The sequence below is a fragment of the Podarcis bocagei genome (genome assembly GCF_964188305.1).
Source record: "Podarcis bocagei genome assembly, chromosome: 13".
NCBI classification, from domain to species: Eukaryota; Metazoa; Chordata; class Lepidosauria; order Squamata; family Lacertidae; genus Podarcis; species Podarcis bocagei.
Window position 1 is genome coordinate 40,764,955 of NC_138138.1, and position 23,007 is coordinate 40,787,961.

A 23,007-nucleotide genomic window follows, 5' to 3' on the forward strand; every position below is an offset into this window, starting at 1 on the left:
TAGTCAGTCCATTAGATTAACACACTAAAAAAAGTTAATTATTATGTATGTGTTCCATATTTATTGCATTTCACCATAGGCCATCACAATATAAAAACAGGAGTGGTGGACATTATATAACAAGTTTGATGAAAAATAACAGATTAGGCCTAAATCAATAAAATCCACTTAATTAATTGAGCAGCAGATATAAATATAATGGGTGGTATTCAATGACATTTTACTCATAGCAGATCCACCAGACTTATTGAATATAGCTTAACAGTGTAATCCTAACCCGGTCTACTCAGAAGTAAGTCCTATTGAATTTAGTGGAGCCAATTCCTGGGTAAATGTGATGAAGATTGCTGCCTCTGGTTTGTAAATTTCAGAGGCTGTCTATTATGAGCAACACTCAGCTGAATACTGCCCAGTATTTTTTTTACTACTTTCTAGAATCCATACTGGGGGGCAGGGGGTTACCATTATTAGGTCAAGCAACATGTCACAAAGCAAAGAGGAAGCGTTTGAGTTTCTTAGAGCTCTTTGGGGCTATGGAGTAAGCTAAGCAAGGGAGGCTGGGTGCAGCCATGCTGCCTGTCTCTGGAAAGAATCTTAAAAGATGGAATGTGGGAAGAGGCAGCAGCTATTCAAACGAGGCTTTTTGGTTGGGGAGGGGCTGTGCAGGTGTCAAGTCGAATCAAGGCCTCATGGGAAGAGAAGGCATACAACAGATACAACAACTGCCATTTCCTCATCTCTTAATGTATAAAAACTGCAGGTGGCCAGCACTGCCTTAAAATTGAGCATTCCTCCTTAGCTAAGAGGGTGGGGGAAGGAGAAGTCCACCCGTAGCTACACTACACAAATGATTTTAAGCCAATAAAGGTCTGCTTCTTGCTTCAGGGCAATTGCTTTCACTCATAGACAAATTTAAATCCATTGATTAAATCAACTAAAAGTCATTCAGATACGTTTACTTTGACTCAAGAGGCAGAGAGTTTGGAGGGGGGGAGGTCTCTTGCAGTAGATGTGGTGCTGCTTGGGGAGCGGGAGCATCCTGAAGACATTCAAGGAACAGAAATATTGAAGGTGCTGGGGAACCTGTGGCCCTGCAGCTGTTCTTGGACTCCAAATCCCATCAACCCCAGCCACTATGGCAAATGATCTGGGGTGATGGGAGTTGGAGTTCTAACCTGGAAGGCCTCAGGCTTCCACACCCTGGCTTTAAAAAAAGATGAGTGTTTACTTGGCTAGCTTACCAAAATGGCCTGCAGCAGGCGCTGAGCAAACACAGCAGGAAAAGATCCCACCCATTATTTTTTTAGGGAGTGTCACAGCAGAACCCCTAGAGATCACCTCCTGGGATCCTTCTGCAAGAGCAGATGCAGCCACTGTGCTTGACATATTGGAACAAAGCACCCTGTGCCTGTAATTTTGGACCTTCCAAAAGTGCAGATATGGCACAGGTTTGTACCTGGCAAACCTTGTACAGTGGTACCTCGGATTACATACGCTTCAGGTTACAGACTCTGCTAACCCAGAAATATTACCTCGGGTTAAGAACTTTGCTTCAGGATGAGAACAGAAATAGTGCTCCAGCGGCGCGGTGGCAGCAGGAGGCTCCATTAGCTAAAGTGGTGCTTCAGGTTAAGAACAGTTTCAGGTTAAGAACAGACCTCCGGAACAAATTAAGTTCTTAACCCGAGGTACCACTGTACACAATTGGTGCTATCCACCCTCTATCACATCCCCACCAACACCAAACCTCCCGCCACCTGGCAAGGCCGCTTGTCTGGGTCTCCCATCCTAAGGACTCAAAAGACAAAATTCCGTAGTGGTGGCTTGGAGGCCGGATCCCGGCAGATCTTGAGAGAGAAATCCACAGCTCTTGCTGACTGGGTGAGGCAACCGAGGGAGACCACGTCAATGTTGGGCCCCACAAACTGGGCCACGTTATCCTCAGTGATCCCCCCGCTGGCTTCCACTGTCGCCCGAGGGAAAGAGGCCTTCACCGTACTGGCTGTGGGGTGCAGGTCCTGTGTAGGAGGAGAATTGGGGAGTGGAGGTTAACGGGAACAGAGGCAGAGTCCACTCAAAAATCTCAGGGCTTATTCACACTTTGTTGCCTCGCTCTTTCCAGGCACAGGTGCATGTTTCAAGCTCCATGTCCGAGCATGGTGGGTTGGATTTGTTTTTTGGTTTTTTTGCCCCTGAGCTTTTCCCACAGAAACCTGCTCTTTAGTGCTCAATTGGAGCAAACATCAATTCGGGTTTGCTAAGATTAAGCTTTAAGGAGTGGGTTTCCGTGGGGAATGCAGAAAGAAAGGGTGTTTGGAGGTTTAAAGCATGTACCATGTCTGGAAAGAGTGGAGGAAAGGTAGGTGTGGGTAAGCCCTCAGTGTCACAACTGAGGCCTAATTCTCGGATTGCCTTTGAGGGATAGTTGCTGTTGAAACTGGTTCTCACCCAGAGGGCCACAATGCCTTCCTAGGCAACTTTCGAGGGCCACAAGCTGGTGGTTGGAGCCAGAGGGAAAAGTCAGCAGGGCAACTAATGTCAATTTTACTTTTGTACTGTAGGCTAGCTCCACAGTACAAAAGGGACACAGTGCTTGGGGTGGTAGAGTTGTGGCTTTTTTTAACAAACACTAAAGCCTGCCCAAGGTTGAGTGAGTTGGAGGCACAAATCCATGCTGGAGTCAGATGAGGAATGGGGGACCACAGCAGTAAAAATCAAAATGGATCAATTCCTGAAGGGACTGGATGCCATTAACGCAATGCTGTTTGACAGCACCTTTAAAGATTCTGGTGCTTTCACTTCATAGTTCCAAGAAATTCAAAAGTCAAGCCGTTTACAAAGCAATAAAAAGACACAGACAGCAGTTTCAGCTTCAGCACCTGTCCCCATCTTGGCCCAGCCAAGTATACCTGCGGAGCAAAGTTATCCAACATGATAATATCTGCACCACATTCTCCTGCCTCAAGAGCCTCTTCCAACGAACGGCACTCAACTTCTACCTTCAGGGCAAAGCCTCCAACACGCCGGGCACTCCGGATAGCCTGTGGGATGGTAACATTTAAAAAACAGGTATGAAGTAAGATAATGCACAGTGCAGAAACGGTAAGGTTTAGGGTTTTTGGTTTGGTTTGGTTTTTAAAAAAAAAAAACCTATTCCTGGTTATTGTAGAGTTCAAAATGTAATAAAAACAATTTGAAGAATCCCACTTATTCACCTCTAATGTAACAGCGAGACTTTAGCCTCTTCTGTACTGTATATTTAAAGCAGCATTTGCTACTTTAAGCATCATAGAAAGAATTGTTAGAAGACCTCTACTGCCCTCACACGACTACAATTCCCAGAGTTCCCCAAGAAGAGGGATTGATTGTTAAACCACTCTGGGAATTGTTACCCTGTGAGGGGTAGAGCTTGGCGATATATCGTCCAAAACCGATTTGAAGTCCATATCATGCTTTCAGTTTCATAATTTTTGACTTGGCAATAAATAGATCACGAATTAAGATGTGTGTGTGCTATGCATAAATCACAATGTGGGGAAAAACCGTGAAGCCAGCCAGTGCCTCTACTTAACTCCATCCTTATTTCCAGTGCTTTCCCTCCCTAGAAAAATAGGTGCAGGAACTCCCACCTTTTTGAGATGGACAAGTGGTTGAGCTTTTTTTAAGGGAGCGCCAAAATTGTGCAGCTTTTTTTAGGGAGTGCCAACGCCACAGCTGCTTACGGCACCATCGATGCCGCCGCCCTGCCCAGATTGCCTGCTGCCTCCAAAGAGGTGCCAGAACTCACCACAAAGGGGCTGGAACTGCTTATTTCAGACATCATGATATATTGGTATATTTCGTGATGTTTAGCTGGTGCTCTATCTTGAAAACCAGTTATCGCCCAGTGCTAGTGAGGGGAATCATTTGCTAATAACTCTTGGCGCCTATAGCAAACTACAGTTCCCATGAGTCTTTGGGGCAATCCATGTTTCTTATGATGCAAGGTTCAGATGTGGCCTTGTTCTACCGCCATATGTGTCACACGGTGATGGAGGGAAGGAGAGACTGGCAAAGCAACACCCACCTGTGTGATGCCGCCTGATGCCCACACATGGTTGTCTTTCAACATAATGAGGCTCCCCAGGTCGTAGCGGTGGCAAGAAGCCCCTCCCACCAGGAGAGCATACTTCTCAGGCAGGCGGAAGCCTGGCGTGGTCTTCCTCGTCCCAGCCACCTCTCCATGCCAGCCAGATTCCCGCGCTGCTTGACACGCCTTGGCTGCTGACGTAGCAATACCACTGCACCGACCGATACAGTTCAGAGCCACCCGTTCGCCCAGCAATATATCTTTGGCTGGCCCACGCACTTCCGCCACCCGGCTGATTGGTTCTGCCCAGGCTCCCTCCGACTGGAGCCACTCCACAGAGCAGCCAACTTCAGCAAAGATGGCCTCAAAGAAAGGGAAGCCCGCTAAGACTCCTGGGGACTTGCAGAGGAGCACGGCACATTCCTGATGGTCACCGACAGCATAGCCACCGTAGTCGAAGGCAGGAGCATCTTCCCGCAGCCAGTCACAGGCCAGTTGACGCAAGCGGGCAGCGGGCAGAAGGTGTGAAAGATTTGGCTGGGAGGCCATGAAGACTAGGAAGAAGAAACCATAGAGATATTGGCAAAGGCATACCAGACAAAGCCCAATAAACTAATGGTGTCACCTAGGGGTAGGAATGAGGGGTGGGAATTGCTACCCTTTGCCTGATGGCAGCTCTCCCTAGTGGGAGGAGGATGCTAAATTTGGTTATCTTCCTATGACTACCTAAAAACTCAGAAAATCTGGAATGTGATCATGTTTGGGTCCGTGTTGCTGGTGACTACAAATGACCGTCTCTCTACTTGGACAAAGGGGCCACAGTCTGACAGCTGACCATTTTCTAGATATAGGTGCTTTTCAGATTATTTGAAGTGGGACTCACCTATAAGCTAGCTCCAGCTTCTGCGCCCCAATTTCTCCCCTATACACGAGAAGAAACAACAATATTACATCAGTAAACTGGACAATTTTTATTTTCTCCCCCCCCCCTTTCATTTTTTATTTTAGTGTAGAAATATAATGGGTTCAATTAAAAAACCCTGTTGGGGGGAAAAAGGAAGAAATGCTAATGGGACCTTCTGGGTAGTGTCCTCTTGTACAGGGTGCTAGCCAGCAACACCCTTTTGCAGGATATGCCAGTGTATTCTCTGCACTGCCCCCCAACCAGCAATCTGTCCCACCCTTACAAAAGTTTCCCAACATTCTGAGGCTGCCAAGCATATTCAGTTCTCATTGAACTGTTTTGGGGATTGTTATACTCACCCCCTTGTTTTTTCACTCGTGGTATGCTGTTAGTAAAAGGAAAGGAAGCAAGGTTCACCCTGGTTCATAGCAGCCAACTCCCAGGCCCCCCCAATAAAATAATTGAGGGGGCCAACTGCCCAAAAGTTAATGTGAATTGTCATTCAAATGATGTGTGTAAGCTGCTTCTTGCGACTGATTATATGGGTCAGGGCTTACCTGCTCGCCAATATTTTATTCAAGTTGACACCTCTGCCCTGGTTTTTCAGGGGGAGCAGGACACTGCCAGCCCCCACCTGCCTGCTTTCTTTCTTACTTAACAACCAGTCCAGCTCTCCTGTTGATCTGTACACAAAGTTTACACAGTGGTTAAACTATGGCCAATCTTTTGTGGGCATCTGTTCTGATTTGTTTACTATGCAGACGTTCTCTGACAAGGACCATTCATCCTACATTCACCCCAAAGTTATTTACAGGGTATTTCCATTTCTTTCCTGTAATCATTCATTCAGCTCACGTTTTGGAACCATTTCCCCATTACTTTCCAAATCTCAAGCAGCCCAGGTTTTTCTTTATTACTATTAAAGTCAATTGTTGTGTGAATAATTCCTGCAAAATACTGACAACAGCTTTGAGGCACTCAAAGTAGTTGCATCACTTTGCCCAAAGTCCCAGCTGAGGTTACCTCTAAAAAGTACTGTGTACTAGGGCAGAGGTGTGTGGGTGTGGGTGAGAGAGAGAGATGAGTGTGGTGGGGGGGGGGGACTGGACTGCCTAAGCAAAGAGCCCTGCAGAACAGAGGTTAAAATCCAACTTTTCCTCATTAGGCTCACTTATTTTTTAATGGAAGGAAGTGGTCAGTGCTTTTTTTGGGAGGATGCAGGGGTACGCATACCCCTAAACATTTTGTGCATCTATGTTTGGCCTCATTGAGGGGCAGTATTTCAATATGAGCAGGAAAATGAGAGTACCCCCAAACATTTTTTAAAGAAAAAAAAGCACTGGATGTGGTTATTCTAACTTTTACCTGCTGCTAGTACTAGAGATGTGTGTGTGTGTGTGTGTGTGTGTGTGTGTGTGTGTGTGTGTGTGTGGTGTGTGTGTGTGTGTGTGTGTGTGTGAGAGAGAGAGAGAGAGAGAGTGAGAGAGAGAGAGAGAGCGCAAAGGGGAGGGTGAGAGTCCAGCATTTAAAGCCAAGAGCATAAAAAGGGAGCCTTTAAAAAAGCAACATATTAAAGCAATACATTTCTCCCCAAACCCAACAAAATGTGAACCAATAAAGAAAAAACCAACTGTTAAGCCACAGTAACTAGACCAGACAAGGCAGTTCTAGGATCCCCCCTTCCACCCCTAAAGTCCCGTGGGCATCCCAGATGTAGCTAGTTTAAAAGAGGCAATGTTGGTTGCTTACCTGACTAGCCAGGCTCCAAAATGTCTCTCTGCAACTTTTTCGCTTGTCTAACTGGTTGCACAAGAGAAATTTCCTGAATTCCTGAGGGGTGGGAGGCTATACAATGAGGGGTGGGATTAGGACCACGATGATTGCTTTTGGCACTTTGGACCCTTGTTTTCCCCTTGTATAAATAACCTCTCCTGCACAGCTGTATCATATCAGGGCCAAAGTAGGCAAAGCTCCATCCAAAGGATCAGCAATCGCATGAGCAGCCTTTTAGAAGTATTGGAAAATAACGCAACAGAACATCTGCACCACTGGCAACATGGTGACGGTCTTTTCATTAAAATGCTATTTTCAGCATTTGTTAAAAAGAAAACAGAATAGGGAGGGGGTAGTTATGGGAGCCGTACAGGATGATAGGTGCATCATCGTCATCATCAGTGCCGGATTTACGTATAAGCTAAACAAGCAATAGTATTGGGGGCCCCAAAAAAATTTAAAGGAAAAAAATTCTGGATGTACAGAAATATAAAGATAAAAAACAAATAAAATAAAACCCACATATAGCAACAGTATTTTGTGTTGCGTAGCCTCCTATGATGTAAGTAATGGGCCCCACCTGCTAGCCTTCTCCCTAAAATATCACTGGTTTGCTCATTTCTCTCTCTTTCTTCTTAATTGTATTTCAGTTCAACAATTACTATGACAAAATACATATTTTGTTATGTGCGAATGGCTTTAGATACCTATTAGGTCCATAAATTACCATATATTCAACACAAAAAACAGCAACAATTTGTTGTTGGCAAAGGACAGCTGGAGATAGAAAGGGCCCCATTACCTTCAGTAGCTTAGGGCCTCATCAAACCTAAATCCGGCCATGGTCATCATCCATGCTCCCTGTAAAAATCCAGACAGCTCACATGAACTGTGCAGAAAAAAACCCTCTCAACTGGAAGCACCCTAAATTGCTGGAACTTCTATTTTTCTAGGGCTAAGGCCAGCGCAACAACCCTTAAAATGAAAACGCAGATTTGAGAGGAGAATGCGCAAGAAAGGACCAGCTGCAAGTTTTATGGATTCTTGCATCTTTCCTGACTGGGGAATCCGCTCCTTTCACGCAGTTTCCTCCCATATATATGCCTGTATTCGTGCACAATATTGAACCTATTATATTTCTTATATTTATATTATTTTTATTTGCTTACTTAGTATTAGTTTATGATATTTTATGATATTGTTGTGGCCGATATATAGAAGATATATATAAAGCCAGTCCGGATGTTTCTTTTCCTGTAACTCCTTGAGCCGGCCGCTTCTTTGCATATTTATGACTCTTTATCCCGGCGCCTCTTCCTTCTATACTCGCTATTTGTTGCCTCTCCTCCGATTGGGCGCGACCCTCGGCTCTTTTTGATTGGTTGCGGTATTCCTCTCGCCTTCCACCAGCCACCTTTGATTGGGCCGCAAGTGCGTTCGTCATACCGTTTGTACCCTACCAGAGCCCAGCTCAGTGGCGATGGTGGGTTGGCTTCCCTGCGCTGAACCCGGGAAAACGCGCGTGGCTTGTTAGAAGGGGTCGGATCCTGCCTGCTCTGTTGTCCTTTGGAGCCCAGGTAGGCTCTGTATGTTGCTTTGCTTTCGTTGAGAGCCGGGCATTAGAGTTGCAGAGAATACACTGAGGTGTGTGTGTGTGTACACCGGGGGGGGGGGTTCTTAAGGGTGAGGGAAAGAGCCTTCTGCACATGCTCAAGTGATGTGCGCTCACTTCTATTTTTTCAGGGCGTGAGCCGTGCTACTTGAAAGCAGACTTTATGCAGTTCAGCACTGGAGAGTATTGGCTTAGAAAAAATTATCATTCTGGGTGGGGGACACACACAGATGTGATGTATCTACAACTCCCTATGTGCCTGCAGCAGAGAAGCCACAGAGTCTTGTGTAGGTGGAATAAGTTTGAAGCACGTGACTTCTCCCAAAGCATCCTGGGAAGTGTAGTTTGTTAAGGGTGCGTGGAATTGTTGCTCCGCGAGGATTAAGCTACAAGTTCCCAGGACTCTTTGGAGGGAAGTGTTTTACATGTACAGTGCATAATGCAGCCAGAGATTTAGCCAACTGTGAAGACCCATTGAAATGAATAGACCTAACTGACTTAGGTCCATTAATTTCATTGGGTCTACTCTGAATATAACTTGGGTGGATACAAACTGCAGACAGTGTTCACATGTTGGAAAAGGCACAGGAGTTGCCATTCTCAGAGTTCCCTGTGAAGAGGGGTTGGTCTTTAAACTACCCTGGAAATTGTAACACTTGGAGGGGAATAGGGGTCTCCTAACAACACTCAGCACCCTTAACAAACTACAGCTCCCATAATTCTTTGGGGGAAGCCATGACTTCTTAAAGTGGTATCACAAGGCTTTAAATGGTGTGAAAGAAGCTTCGGCTAAATTCTTTATCCTTTGCTGCTAACAACCACTTTGTTCAGCAAGCTTCTCTCCCACATCTCTTTCAGGCCTGGTCAATCATGGCATCATCAAAGAGGGCTGCCAGTGAGGGAAAGTATTGCAGAGACTGGGAGGAAGAGGAGGATTTGAAGGTCTGGCTTTGCCCTGTGGCAGGAGACAATGGCAAAGCAGCCTGCAGGTTCTGCAAGGGTACGATGCCTGCTGGCTACTCTGACCTTCGGCTGCACATGGCCACGGCTGAGCATCAGAAGCATTTGCCTCCAGGCTGTTCTGTGCCTTCGGCTGATGATGGGCTTGGTGACCTGAAGAATTCTGGTACGGGAGCCACCATGCCCAGGAGGACACAGGTAACAAACGGGAGATGTCCTATGAGTGGGTTGTGTTTCTGTGTGAGTTGTAATTCCAGAGTTTCTGGAAGCATATCCAGAATATCGTATTGGTATTGTGTATATATGTACCTCCAGAATATCCTGTGGATAGAAATATCCTATGGGTATGCATAGAAGTATATAGGTACAGTATAGCATATTCTATTATTACCATTATTACATATATATATATATATATATATATATATATATATATATATATATATATAATTTAGCCTATGCTTTTTGGGGACAAGTGGGGCTTTTGGCCAGCCGGGAATAGATTAGTGCTTGACTTAAAATAGCTGCCAGGTTTAGCTCGCAACTCCCAATCTCAACAATTTTAAACTGCCAATAGCAAACTGATGGAAAAAATCCTTACTAGTTGGTTGGAATGAAGGCGCACAGTTACCGTGACTTCCTTCGCCAGGCATTGTTCCCATCGGCCAGTTCACCAAAGGCAAAAGAGGAAGAAATGGATGAGGCGTTGGTGAGGAATGGAAATTCAGCAGAGGTGTTTCAGTTCAGCGCTGAGCCTACCTTGGAAGACATGTGAGACACCTTCCTTTCTCTCTTCCCACCTCACAGGCCCCACATTTATGGTTGATTATAACTTCACCCTCTCCTCCTTCCCACCCCCAAATCTGGACCAATGTACAGGGGTCATTGGTGCCGTTTGGGACTGGTAGGGCAGAAGGTGGGGAGACTAACAGTAGGTGGCGCCAGAGCCACTGTAGGTGGAGCCATCCCAACTGGTTGTAAGTAAAGAGGCAGGCAAATGGAGACTAGCCAAGAGCAAGTCTGAAGCTGCTGTGGCAGTGCCTCCTTTGCCCTAATGGACCAGCCTCTGCTGAACACAACATCAACCTCTCTTCACCTCTCTGTCTCTCCCACAGCCGAAGACTCCAGTCTGGTTTCACAGCCGAGCGTGGCTGGGGGAAGTACCACCAGCCTCGGAATCTGCTGCTTGCCCTCGTCGGGGAGGTTGGGGAGCTGGCGGAGCTCTTGTGAGTACGGGTGATGAGATTGCAGAGTAGGCCTCCCTCCACGGGCAGTATTTTGGGGAGGGAGGGGAAGGGAAGGGAAGGAGAGGATCTAGGCCTAAAGGTGCTTTCATAGAATCAGAAGGGTCCTTGGCGACCATCTGATCCAGCTTTTGCCAAGCTGGTGCCCTCCAGAGGTTGTTGGACTACAACTCCCATCAACTGGCACCACCTCCTGAGGTAGTCTGTTCCACTGTCAAACAGCTCTTACTGTCAGAAAGTTCTTCCTGATGTTTAGTCAGAATATTTCTTGTAACTTGAATCTGTTGGTTCGAGGCCTGTCCTCCAGAGCAGGAGAGAACCAATTTGCTCCGTCTTCCATGGGACAGCCCTGGAGATATTTGAAGATGGCTATCATATCTCCTCAGTCTCAGTGGAACGGTTTCCCTCTGGAGGTTGTGGACTCTCCTTCCTTGGAGGTTTTTAAGCAGAGGTTGCACGGCCCTCTGTCATGGATGCTTTAGCTGAGATCCCTGCATTGCAGGGGGTTGGACTAGATCAGTGTTTCCCAACCGGTGTTCCGCGGCACAGTAGTGTGCCGTGGAACTTTGCCTTGTGTTCCGTGGAGGCGGGCGAGTCGGGCGGTGAGAGGCGGGGCGGCGGCGGCGAGAACACGCGGGGCAGCGAGCGAGCGAGCTCCCACATCCCATCGCCGCTCGCTACTTGGCCTGCGCATCCGCTCGCTACTGGGCCTGCCCCAGGAGGTGGGGTTGCGGGCATCACGCCCTTCCCCACGTGAGCGGGGAATCCCATCCGCCCCCACGTGAGCGGGGAATCCCATCTCAGCCCCCGCGAGAGCAGGGGAATCCCATCCGGCCACGCCTCCTGGCCAGCCAATCGGCTGGCTGGAGGGGGCGTGGCTTGCCTCGAGATTTTTTTCATGAAACAAGTGTGCCTTTGCCCAAAAAAGGTTGGGAAACACTGGACTAGATCACCCTCAGGGTCTCTTCCAACCCTACAGTTCTATGATTCTTTTTCAGGCTAAACATACCCAGCTTCTTCAACTGTTCCTCATAAGGCTTGGTTTCCAAACCCTTGATTGTCCTCTGCACACGTTCCAGATTGTCAGTATCATTCTTAAGTGGCATTGCCCAGAACTGGGCACTCAGGGTAACACTTCATGCATCTGAGGGAATGGTCTGCAGTTGACGAAAGCTTACGCCACAATAAAGTTGTTAGCCTTTAAGATGGTGGCAAAGTGGACCCCTTTTCAGCCCTAGAGGCGCATTCCCCTTTCCTGGAGACAAGGTGGGCAGAGCAATCAGTCTAAATTTTATCTTCGTAGCGTAGGTTAATGTCTACACGCATCTCTCTCTGCCCTTCAAGAGGCATGGTTGGTGTTCAATTTGAGCCAGGCAAAACCTCTCAAGGAGGCTGGGGGAAGAGGGTGAGGCCTAAGCAGAGTTCCAAGAGCATGGCAGAGAGGCCTAGTGGGTGCAGTCAGCCCTCAGGTGCCTCCCTCCTGCTTTAAGGTGTCCCAAGAGCCTTTCCTGGCTTTGCTGCAACAAACCACCACGACTTCCCTTTGGAAGCTTCGAATCCCTTCTTAGCTCCTTCCCCTCCTCACTCCATCGTTTCTCCCCTGTTGCCCTTTAGCCAGTGGCGGGAAGAAGCCCCCGAAGGCCTCCCGGGCTGGACGGCGCCCGAGCGCGAAGCCCTCTCCGACGAGCTCAGCGATGTCCTCATCTACCTGGTGGCTCTGGCGGACAAGTGCCGCGTGGACCTTCCCTCGGCCGCCCTCCGCAAGATAGAGAAGAACCGCCTCAAATACCCAGCTGAGCGAGTTTATGGGTCGTCCAAGAAATACACCGAATATGAGAAGCAACAGGACGGTGCTGCTGTTTCTTCCGGAGCAGCGAGGGGAGAAAACTTTTGTGTGGCTTTGGGAGCCTCCCGTCCTCCGGACACAAGCTGTGGGGACTCAAATGGCACTGGGGCTTCAGGGCTCAGGCAGGGCAGCGCCTCAAAGCAGGCCTCTACTTTGTCGTAGTCTTTTGTGAGAGGAGTCTAGAAAGCGCTAATGCAAAGGGAGCGATGTGGGGAGGGAAGGGTGCTGCCATTATTTCCTCCCTCCTTTTACATTTTTGAAGGTTTAGATGATGCTCACTCCATTGAGGAAGGGAGCCCTATCTGGCAGGGGAATTGAAAGTGACTAGTCTGTGGGGGAAGGCCCTTCGCTCTACGCAGGCATTATGACTTTACCTCAGATGTGAAACGGACAAGGGCCTTCTACACACTTGGCCTCCTGACTACGGACCAGTTAGATGCCTCCATCTTAGTTTTTGTTTTTTAAGAAAAGAAGCCGTGGGAAGCTGCCTGTTTGAACTGACAAATGGGAGGTTAGGGCTGCTTTGCATCTGGATTTTTCCTCAAGCTTTGTCCCCACTGTCCATTGGTGTGTGTGGAAGAGATGCATTCCCCCCCATGGGTGTAAGGGCAGCTTGAAAAGCCCCTTTAAGCAGGGAAATGGTTGGAGCGGGGACCCTCGCCAGGGTCCTTCCTCTGCTCAAACTGGCAGTCTACTGTGGCTGTTTTCATTTTAATACGTACACGGCCTTCAGCTCCTGAGAGACTATATCTTTTTCAGGCTGCGTTATTGTACATCCAATCAACAACCATATTGGCTTTCTTGGTTACAGCATTACATTGAGAGCTTAAGAGTTACAATTTTTCTATTCTGGAAAAAATGACTTGTTTTAGTATTGTCTCCTTGAGGCCTCATCCGCTGCCCAGTTTTTCAGCTATCCACATGACCTCATGGCCCATGTTTCAAATAATAGTGCAGCACTTTTGTTGCTGAGTACTTTTGTCTGTCACAGTTAAATTTGTCTGGAGAAATAATCCTGAATCAAGTGGAAGTGAAAATAGGAATCCGTAGAGGAGCATCTGTTTGATGACAGGCTTCTTTGGAGATACATATTTTGTGCATGATAGTTTGTGGGAAAGTAGATGCATACAAATGATTTGGAGATCTGTTAGGAAGCCAGTCTTCAGCCTTGTAAAATACATTTTATTTCCATTGAGCAGTCGGTCATTGTGTCTTATTGAAAGATACTAAAACAGTCAGTGGACAATGGTGGGGTGAGGGCTGGGGGGTTGGAGAAAGAAGGGATATATATACACATATATATGATAGACAGGTTATCCAGTGTGATAATTTCTTAAGCCAGGGTTGGGGACCTGTGGCCCTCTGCATATTGTGGGGACTCCAACTCCCATCAGCCTCAACTAGCATGGGCTGATGTTGGGAGTTGTAGTCCAGTAACATCTGGAGGTCCACAGGGGCATTCTCTCTCAAATACATAGTATACCCACCAACACTTAACTCTTCCATTTCCATTACCAGTGTGGCCCCTTGCTTTGGCCACATAGAAGCAGAATTAAGTCTCTTTCCATCGGGATTGTCATAGCACTGTGGGAAAGGAGCTCTGCTGCCTTTCAGAGGTTGTCACACTGCTCCCCTTTGCTCTGCAGCATCTGTGCCTGCATCTTCTGCAGCATTTCCTGCATCCGACGGAGCTGGACAAAGAGAGAGAGACAGATGCTCAAGTTGCACTTGCCTTTGGGGTGGACCCACCTTTTTTGTATCGCTTGCCAAGTGCTAAGACGCAGCTGCTGAGGGACTCCGATCTAACATCGGACAGGGTCAGCAACTGCTCACTCCAAAGGAAAACACAAACACAAAGCCTTAAAACATGCAAAGACTCACCTCCTCGTCTTTCTCGCGAATTAATTTCTCCGTCTCGGCCAGAGGCAGGAGTGGCAGCTCAGTGGCACTTTGACGTGACAGTTTCCTAGGGAGGCGCAAGAGAGTTGGTGATAGAGCACGGGAAGATCCTGGCTCCTGCTTGTACATTAGCTCTGGGGGAAGGCTGTAGCCCAGGGGTAGAGCACACCTGCCTTGCATGTGGAAGGTCCTGGGTTCAATCCCCGGCGTCTCCAGGTAAAGCTGGCGGAGAACCCTGCCTGAAACTCTGGAAAGCTGCTCCCAGGCAGTGTAGACCAGCGTTCTTCAACCTGGGGTGCCCAGTCATAGCTGGACAATAATTCCCATCAGCCCTGACCACTGGCTAAGCTGACTGGGAGCAATGGGAGTTGCAGCCCAACAATATCTGGGGACCCCAGGCTGAAGAACAATGGGTGCAGGGCATTGCTGGGCTAGACGGACAAATGGCTGGACTCTGCGTAAGGCAGCTTGCTATGTTCACTGGATCACACCAATAAAGCAGTGCAGCATAGCGGCAAAGAGTGAGTGTAGTATGGCAGGAAGATAATGGGTGTAAGGCAGGATTCCTGGTTAACTATGAACAAACAGCAAGCTAGTGTATGCAGCACATTCCGCCCTGCCTGCAAGCAGGGCGTGGGCTACATATGTACCCCTACCTGAAGCATAACTAACACGTTCCCTCGCAGCTCTTTCCCCCAGTCCTTAAGCCAGGATGTGGGGAACCTTTGGCCCTCCAGATGTTGCTGAACTAAGACTCCCATCATGCCTAGCAGGGGAGGACCTGGGATGATGGGAGCTGTAGTTCAGCAACATCTGGATGGGCAAAGGTTCCCCACATCTGCCTTAAAAGCAATTTGTTAAATTGCCAGTAGGGAGTTAAGGAACTGGGAACTGCCAACTTACTCCTTGGTATTTGCTGGATAGAACTTCGTCTTTTTAAAGGATATATCAGTGTGGAGTGTGCGCAGTTCCGTTTTATGATCATTTTCTTGTCTTAAATTAACCAGACTCCCTCCAGCCTCTTCGTTCATCTCACAACTGAGCCCTCTGCCCTGGCCTGTCCAAATCCTCTTCCCTTACAGAAAACAGAATCTGCTTACGCGCGGCTGCTGCGGTCTCGTGCCCCAGGTCTGGTCAGACTCTGAATGCACTGCGCGCGGTAGTTTTCGTAATGGACTTCGTGGGTCACATCCTTTAAGTCCTGCATATGGGTTTGAATCAGCATGTTCCGAAGTTTGAGGAAGTCGCAGTGAGCCGCATTTTCCACTAGGGGTGGGGTGGGGGAAATAGGAAGTCGAGATCAGTAACTTCCTTTGACACAGCGCCCTCTGCTGAGTGCCCTCTTAATGCAACTTACCTTCCACTGTCCCCCAAGGATATTGCCGTCCCCGGAACACTTTGTCCTTCAACTCCTTGACCACCTGACTGGATCCAATTACAGCAAAGGGGATGCTTTGCTGCAGGAAGAACGCCAATGAGGCCTATTATTGCTCCACCTTTTCCATCCCACCCGACACTTCTCCCCCGGAGAGGGAAGACCAGAGTTCCTCACCTTCATCTCCGCATCCTGAGCTTTGAACTCTTCGTCTTCATCCGAGTCACAGTCAGGAAACTCGTAGATATTGATCCCGTTTTCCTCTAACTCCTGCCGGATCTGTATGTCCAAAGGAATCAAAATGTGGAGCTAAAATAGCCATGAAATGTAGCTGTGCAGAGGACAGGACTAGCAGTGGGGTGTGTGAAGAAATTGGCTCCAGAGGTGCAGGTATTGCAATGAGATTTCCTGTAGAGAGTACTGGAGGCTCCATATCCTTACAGTGAGGTGTTTACTTCAGACAAGTGAGCTACTTGCTGCATTCATCTGTTCCAACCCAGCATATATGAGTTTCCCCTGCAACACCCCTTTCAGACGCCTCCCACAGGAACATCGGGGGCTGCCCCACATGGTGCCAGGCCATTGGTCCATCCAGCTCAGTATCGTCTACATTGATTGACAGACTCTCCAGGGTTTCAGGTAGGGAGTCTACCTGGAGAGGCTGGGGATTGAACCTGGGACCTTCTGCATGCAAAGCAGATGCTCTTCCAGCTGAGCTACGGTGGCCCTTCCCCTTTCTCACCTTCTCTTTCTTGTGTTTCACCTCTGTTGGAGTCAAGCTGTCCGCCTTTCCAATCACCGGCACAATATTGACTTTGTCGTGGATGGCTCGGAGGAATACAATGTCCAGGGGGCGGAGCCTGTGGTAGAGTGGCGGGATCAAAATCCTTGACCCCTGTTTTCAGAGCCCCTAGCAGTTCTGCCTCCTACCCCCACTAACCCCTGGAGTCTCGAAGCTGGGCTTGTTTGCACAATTTGTGTTGAACTGTGATTGCCCCCTCTCGCCATTCATTTCATTTTTTAATAAAAAAATGAAAAAACAATCAGGATTCCAGTCCACTTAAGATCTGGCTGCCAGGTTTGTGCTGATAAGCTGGGCCATCAGCAGTAAAGGAAGTTGGCACATGCTCAGTGGCACTTTATTATGCTGCCGCTCATCCAAGAAGAAGAAGAAGAAGAAGAAGAAGAAGAAGAAGAAGAAGAAGAAGAAGAAGAAGAAGAAGAAGAAGAAGAGGAAGAGTTTGGATTTGATATCCCGCTTTATCACTACCCAAAGGAGTCTCAAAGTGGCTAACATTCTCCTTTCCCTTCCTGCCCCACAACAAACACTCTGTGAGGTGAGTGGGGCTGAGAGACTTCAAAGAAGTGTGACTGGCCCAAGGTCACCCAGCAGCTGCATGTGGAGGAGCGGAGACGCGAACCCGGTTCCCCAGATTACGAGTCTACTACTCTTAACCACTACACCACACTGGCTCTCAGCAATGAACTAGGTGCTGGAAATAAAAACCATGGAGAGCTGCTATCCTTTCAAGCACTGAAAGACATGATCCTGACTCCCTATGGCCACACCCTAAAGCTCCACACATCTTACCCGTGTCCAAAGGGTGACAGGACATAGAGACAGCAGTGGACACGCCCATCCTGAATGTTCTTGCGGTCCAAGCCGCTCTCATCTCGAAAGTACTGCTCAAACTGGGAATCAATGTAGTGGGCAATTGGCTTCCAGCTGCAGTAGAAACCAGGCAGGAGAAGAAAGGGGGATGAGGTGGTGAGAAGGCCCCATTGCTACTCAGAATCATACACACACACCCCACCAAATCCTAGTTTCCTTAGCTACATTTACGTAATGAGGGGGACTACAGCCTGGATTGGTCTTTAAAGGCCAGGAGGAAGATCAGCTACTTCCACATAGACACATATCACTTGCCTGTTGTCCGGGGGAATGTCATAGGGCATCAAAGTTCTATCTGAGACATAGCAACAAACCATGGTTTCCTGTGGCGTGTGAGCTATAGTTTGTCCACCAAGCCAGGATCTTAAGCCCAGTTTGGTTGGCATCACGTATGAATCCGAAAGCTATGGTTTGGCCCATTGCTTCGCTCTCAAAGGCCACTGCTTACAAGAGAATCTGGGGGCTCTCAAGATAAGGCGGGGAAGAAAGTAGGGGCGCACACTGTTAGTTGCTTGTAACATCTGAAAAGGTTAACGTAAGCCATGGTTTGAGGTCTCAGTGCAAACCAACCGTCTGTGGTGCTCGCTCTATAGTGAAAACCAGTTATTGGAATAGGGTGGGCAATCCTTTTTTTGGGTCAACGGCCACATGTCCTCCAGGATAATCTTGCCAAGGATTATATACAAGAAGTGGGCGGGACCTGTCTTTTCTCTTCCTCGCTGCCCTCCTCTTATTTCTCTTTCTGCTTTCCTTCCTCCGGCCACTTGCCCACTTCTGCACTAGATGTTATAACTGGGTGCTGAACATGCATGTATGAACTCTTTCCTCATCCCCCATCCTTTGGGCTTTCAAAAGTAGACAACATATGCTTTCTTCACTTTACTCTCAAAGACCCAATAAATACTGGCTTTCAGCACCCCTAAATTTGGACCCACTTCCCACCCATGAATCCTTGATTTCCCCAGATCTGGGTCCCAGATCCCACCTTCCCTGCTATAGCACCTTATTCACCCCTGTGCTTCTTCAGAACTGGGGCACAGGAATACATCCAGCTGGCCTCTTACCACTCAGTGTTGTCCACCGCATCTCCAAATCCTGGGGTATCGATCACCGTCAATTTCACTTTCACTCCCCTTTCTTCAATGTCTACTGCATGCTTGACAATTTCCAAAGTCTGGGGGATCCTGCCTGTGAAGTGGGGGAGGCAGGGCAGTAATAGAACTGGGGTCACACTCTCAGCTCTCCCCACCCCATCCAAAAACATTGCAGACTGGAGCTGCCAGCAGTCCTTACCTTGTGCATCCGGAAGTATCCGGTCTTTATATAGATCTGTCAAGAAGAGGCTATTGACAAGAGTGGATTTTCCCAGCCCAGATTCTCCTATTGGATGAATGAACGTGATGATCAGCTGATGATCCTGAACTTGGAGGAACTTGATTAAGACAGGAATAAGCCTGAGAGACTAGTTTTCTGGTTTTCAGGTCTGGAGATGCTTGAGGGATCTTATTTCTATGAATTCCGATGCAAACCTGACCTCAACGGATGCCTCCTGTACTGATCATCTTTCAGTTATGTCTCCAAATTTTGCAATACAGTCCTTGGCTCAAAAAATGCACCAACTTGAAAATGCATATTTTTAAAAAATAAGACAGTTTAGAAATGCTTACAGTGAGATAAAGTACAAATTTACTTATCATTTAAACAAATCATACGGGTGTTGTTGGTTTTTTCTAAATGTAGATTAATGCAGCAGTGGTACAAAAATGAATTTATGAATAAGCATAGTAATTTAACACGGTCTGGAAACAGACTGGTCTGTCCAGCCCTAGTCAGGATTCTGATTTCTGTCCCTACCTCTGGAAGCAGAATATATCCTAGTGCAGGCTTCCTCAACCTCAGCCCTCCAGATGTTTTGAGACTACAGTTCCCAGCATCCTTGACTACTGGTCCTTCTAGCTAGGGATCATTGGAGTTGTAGCCCAAAAACATCTGGAGGGCCGAGGTTGAGGAAGCCTGTCCTAATGGGTTCGAGGAGCAGGCCTGAGAGACTCGCCTCTCCTATGACACCAAGAAGTGGATGTGTCTCAAGATACATTCTAGTGTGGCTTGGAACAAAAGGCAGCCAAATTGCCCACTGATCAGTCGCCATCAGTGCTTTGACCAGGGAGTTGGGCACCTTTTTCAGGGCAATCGCTTCTGGTCACACTTTCAGGGTCCACTAGCCAGTGGTGGGCAGGCCAGAGACAAAAGTGGGCCGAGCCATTCATGTGAATGCTACCACTGTATAGTAGGTTAGCTTCTACACAACCACACTCACCCATTCTTCTCTATCCAGACAGCCAAAAGGCTTGATCACAGGTCAAAGCAATGGCAGACCTTGGGCTTTAAAATTTCAGCAGTGCCACCAAAAGGAGGAGGAGTATCAGGAAGAATGGATGAAATTTAAAGACTATTTAGCTAAATATGTTAAGATAACTTAATTGGAAAAGCTTGCAAATAATAGATAGGCTTAGGATTTAAATATGTAAGGATAAGACTTAAGATGTTTAAAGCTAAATTAGAAAGAATGAAAGATGTTAAGTGATCAAGTTAATTTTTTGAGAAAATCGATTTTGGAAAACTGTTAAAATGATATATAATGAAATTCAACCAAGGGGATTTGAGGAAGTCACTTAATAATGCTACCAAGATTTAAACAGGATGTATGTATGTATGTATGTATGTATGTATGTATGTATGTATGTATGTTTGTCTGTATGTTTGTTTGTTTTGAATTTTTGAAAATTAATTTTAAAAAAAACTTCAGCAGCGCCTTGTGCAACGCCAAATTTCAGTGCCCTCCCCCCCCAACTCGCCTGCCGTTGTTTGTCATTGTTGCAGAGCGCCCTGCAGCACCCTCTCAGCTCGGCACCCAGTGTGGGGGAACCAGTCGTGCTCCCCTAAATCCACCTTTGGTCAAATAAAAAGAATGTGTGGTGTTCAAAGCCCAGTCAGGGACGGGGAGGAGAGGGTTGTGCCCTACACAGTGCCCTGAGGACCAGGCAGAGAGATCTGAATGGCTGCACTTGGTGCGCAAGCCAGAGTCTCTTCCACAACCTGGTCTGAACCATGCAAAATCCAACACTAAAGGGCACCTCTTCATTTTGCACGACAAAACAGCAGGTCTGCAATAGCTTGGAAAGGAAAGAGAGCCGCAGGGAGTGTGTCTGGGTGCATTCAGGGGTGTTGGAGCTGGTGAGGATGGAGAAAGTGGGTCTTCTCAACACGTTACCTGCAACCATCAGAGTGAAATCGAACCCCTTCTTTACGGACTTTCTGTGGACTTGGGTGGGCAGAGTTGCAAATCCAACGTAATCTTTGTCCTGAGGCAGACAAGAAAGATAGCGTCAGGAGGAGGCGTCCCACTGTCTGGTCCTTCCAAGGTGTTCAGAGAGAGACCCAAAAGAAAACAACTGAAAGGAATAAAGGCAAAAGAGAGTCCCTCTTACGGGTTTCTTACCATAATTGGTCTCTAGTTGTACGGAGGAGACGCTGCAGGGGTGTCACTGTGCACCTTGTTGGCTCAGACACCAACTTCCTGTGGCAGTGAAACAGGAAGCCAGATCTGCACCCGTATCAGAGCATCGTCATCTCTCATTGGCTGGCCTATTTTCGTTTCCCTCCTTTCCTTCCACCTGTGGGTAGCACACATTTCAAGTTAAAATATCACTGCTTGGAAGGTTGTGTGGGAGCTGACTGACACACTGCCTTTTCCTCAGCTCTTATGCCCATGGGACAAGTTTGTAAATGGTGACTGAGGTCACTTCTCGCCCCCTTGCTGCGACCCATTTCCTCACAAAAAAACAGTGCTCAAGGGGGCTTATGAAACAAGCACACACAGAAGAGAGGCTTTGAGTACATTCACATTGCCACTTACTCTGCATTCAGTGGGCTCCCTGTGCCGGTTTTTGAAGCTGCATTCGCATGCCGTTTAGCCACAAGCCGTATCAGACCTGTAGTTTCTTGGCAAATACTGCTGTTTGGTGCGTTTTCCCCTCTAACCAGGTTCAGTCCAACTAGAAAACTTAAGCCACATTCACTTTGTACTTAAAAATGGTGTGGACATTTGAGACAGGCATCACACATGCGCAGACGAGCATGCATGCACAGGTGACAACTTCACGAAGAAGAAATAAAATCATTATTGAAATCATAATCAAATCAAGAGAACACATTTTTTGTGTGGCTGAGGAGAGTTAGACCTAATACAGTGGTACCTCAGGTTACATACTCTTCAGCTTACATATGCTTCAGGTTACAGACTCCACTAGCCCAGAAATATTACCTCAGGTTAAGAACTTTGCTTCAGGATGAGAACAGAAATCGTGCTCCAGCAGCGCAGCGGCAGCAGGAGGCCCCATTAGCTAAAGTGGTGCTTCAGGTTAAGAACAGTTTCAGGTTAAGAACGGACTTCCGGAACGAATTAAGTTCTTAACCCAAGGTACCACTGTATAAAGGAGATTACCCAGTGAAAGCAAGCTCACACCTCTCATTGAGTTTGTATACGTACTTAAGGTACATATGTAAGAGGCTCGTTTGTAATTATATTTTGGGAATGATTCATGTTCTTATGTGTTGTTTTATACTTTCTGGATGTCCCGTGATCTAGTGCTGGATTTACGTATAAGGTAAACAAGCTATAGCTTAGGGCCCCACACTCTTTTGGGGGCCCCAAAAAATTTAAAAGGAAAAAACAACTGGATGTACATTTCCAAAATATAAAACAACAACACCTACATACAGCAACAAGTGTTTTGTGTTGTGTAGGCTCCTATGATGTAAGCAATGGGCCCCGCCTGCGAGCCTACTCCTTAAATCACTGGTAAAATACATATTTTATTATGTGCAAATGGCTTTAGATACCTAGTACATCGATAAATTGCCATATAGCGTATATTCAACATAAAAAACAGCGACAATTTGTTGTTGACCAAGGACAGCTGGACGTATGAAGGGCCCCATCACCCCTTCAGTAGTTTAGGATCTCATCAAACCTAAATCCGGCCCTGCCATGATCATATTATAAAGCAGCTCTTTCTGTGCTATAAATCAAGCCCTGCTAGGAGGCGATTCTTTTCGTTTTCCAATATATTTCTTATCAATAAAAATAAACCTGTGCGTTGTGAGCAATTTTGATTCTGAAAGTGTGGCCCAGAAAAGAAAAAAAAAAGCCTTTGAGCCTCTGCATTGGCTCTCTCGCAGCTTCCTTCTGTATTGTGTCTGTTCCCCACCCAGCCTCTAGGGGGCTCCTGCTCTCCCTGCACTAATGCAGAACACAGGAAACAGGCAAGAAAGCCATATATCTGCTTAGTTGCTTCCGTGCTGTGTCTGTGTGTGATTGGTGGAATCCACAGATTTTGCTCCAGCCGAATTCCTGCTGCTCCCCCACCCTACCTTTTTTTTTTTTTGAAGGCAGACCCACCACGCAGAGTGTCTGCCACTATTCAGCTCTGGATGAAACTAAAGCACCTGTAAATGGGGCCATCCAGACTGTTGCGATTTCCAGGCAGGACTCAAGTTAATGTGCCAGTAAGTTCAGGTTTTGCCATTACAGTATAGTTTGCCTGGAGAGTTTTGCACAGCAAACCCAAAAGATCAGATTTTCCGCGATAAG

At 47.3% G+C, this 23,007-nt stretch overlaps 3 protein-coding genes across 7 annotated transcripts; 1 reads left to right on the forward strand and 2 right to left on the reverse strand.

Annotated features, from left to right (window-relative positions):
• Positions 1-38: 38 nt before the first annotated feature.
• QPRT (quinolinate phosphoribosyltransferase) lies at positions 39-7,783 on the reverse strand. 5 transcript variants are annotated; one of them, XM_081168840.1, is made up of 5 exons: positions 7,549-7,783; positions 4,953-4,991; positions 4,067-4,623; positions 2,910-3,041; positions 39-2,018 (listed from the first exon to the last, which is right to left on the reverse strand). In XM_081168840.1, exons 3-5 carry the CDS (start codon positions 4,616-4,618, stop codon positions 1,797-1,799), a joined length of 906 nt encoding a protein of 301 aa, XP_081024966.1. In that variant the 5' UTR covers positions 4,619-4,623; positions 4,953-4,991; positions 7,549-7,783; the 3' UTR covers positions 39-1,796. The 5 variants fall into 5 exon arrangements, with proteins under 5 accessions (XP_081024966.1, XP_081024968.1, XP_081024964.1 ...); XM_081168842.1 differs by lacking the exon at positions 7,549-7,783 and adding an exon at positions 6,723-7,080 and having other exon boundaries at positions 3,000-3,041; XM_081168838.1 differs by lacking the exon at positions 7,549-7,783 and adding an exon at positions 6,723-7,074.
• Positions 7,784-8,176: 393 nt separating this feature from the next.
• On the forward strand, positions 8,177-13,603 carry DCTPP1 (dCTP pyrophosphatase 1). The gene is made up of 5 exons (XM_081168837.1): positions 8,177-8,323; positions 9,217-9,516; positions 9,968-10,089; positions 10,434-10,544; positions 12,177-13,603. Exons 2-5 carry the CDS (start codon positions 9,229-9,231, stop codon positions 12,568-12,570), a joined length of 915 nt encoding a protein of 304 aa, XP_081024963.1. The 5' UTR covers positions 8,177-8,323; positions 9,217-9,228; the 3' UTR covers positions 12,571-13,603.
• SEPTIN1 (septin 1) lies at positions 13,565-22,619 on the reverse strand. The gene is made up of 12 exons (XM_081168836.1): positions 22,507-22,619; positions 20,854-21,028; positions 20,626-20,716; positions 18,648-18,734; positions 18,419-18,542; positions 17,274-17,408; positions 16,425-16,542; positions 15,860-15,961; positions 15,665-15,764; positions 15,408-15,573; positions 14,290-14,374; positions 13,565-14,099 (listed from the first exon to the last, which is right to left on the reverse strand). The coding sequence occupies exons 2-12, from the start codon at positions 20,854-20,856 to the stop codon at positions 14,019-14,021; spliced, it is 1,092 nt and encodes a 363-aa protein (XP_081024962.1). The 5' UTR covers positions 20,857-21,028; positions 22,507-22,619; the 3' UTR covers positions 13,565-14,018.
• Positions 22,620-23,007: the final 388 nt, after the last annotated feature.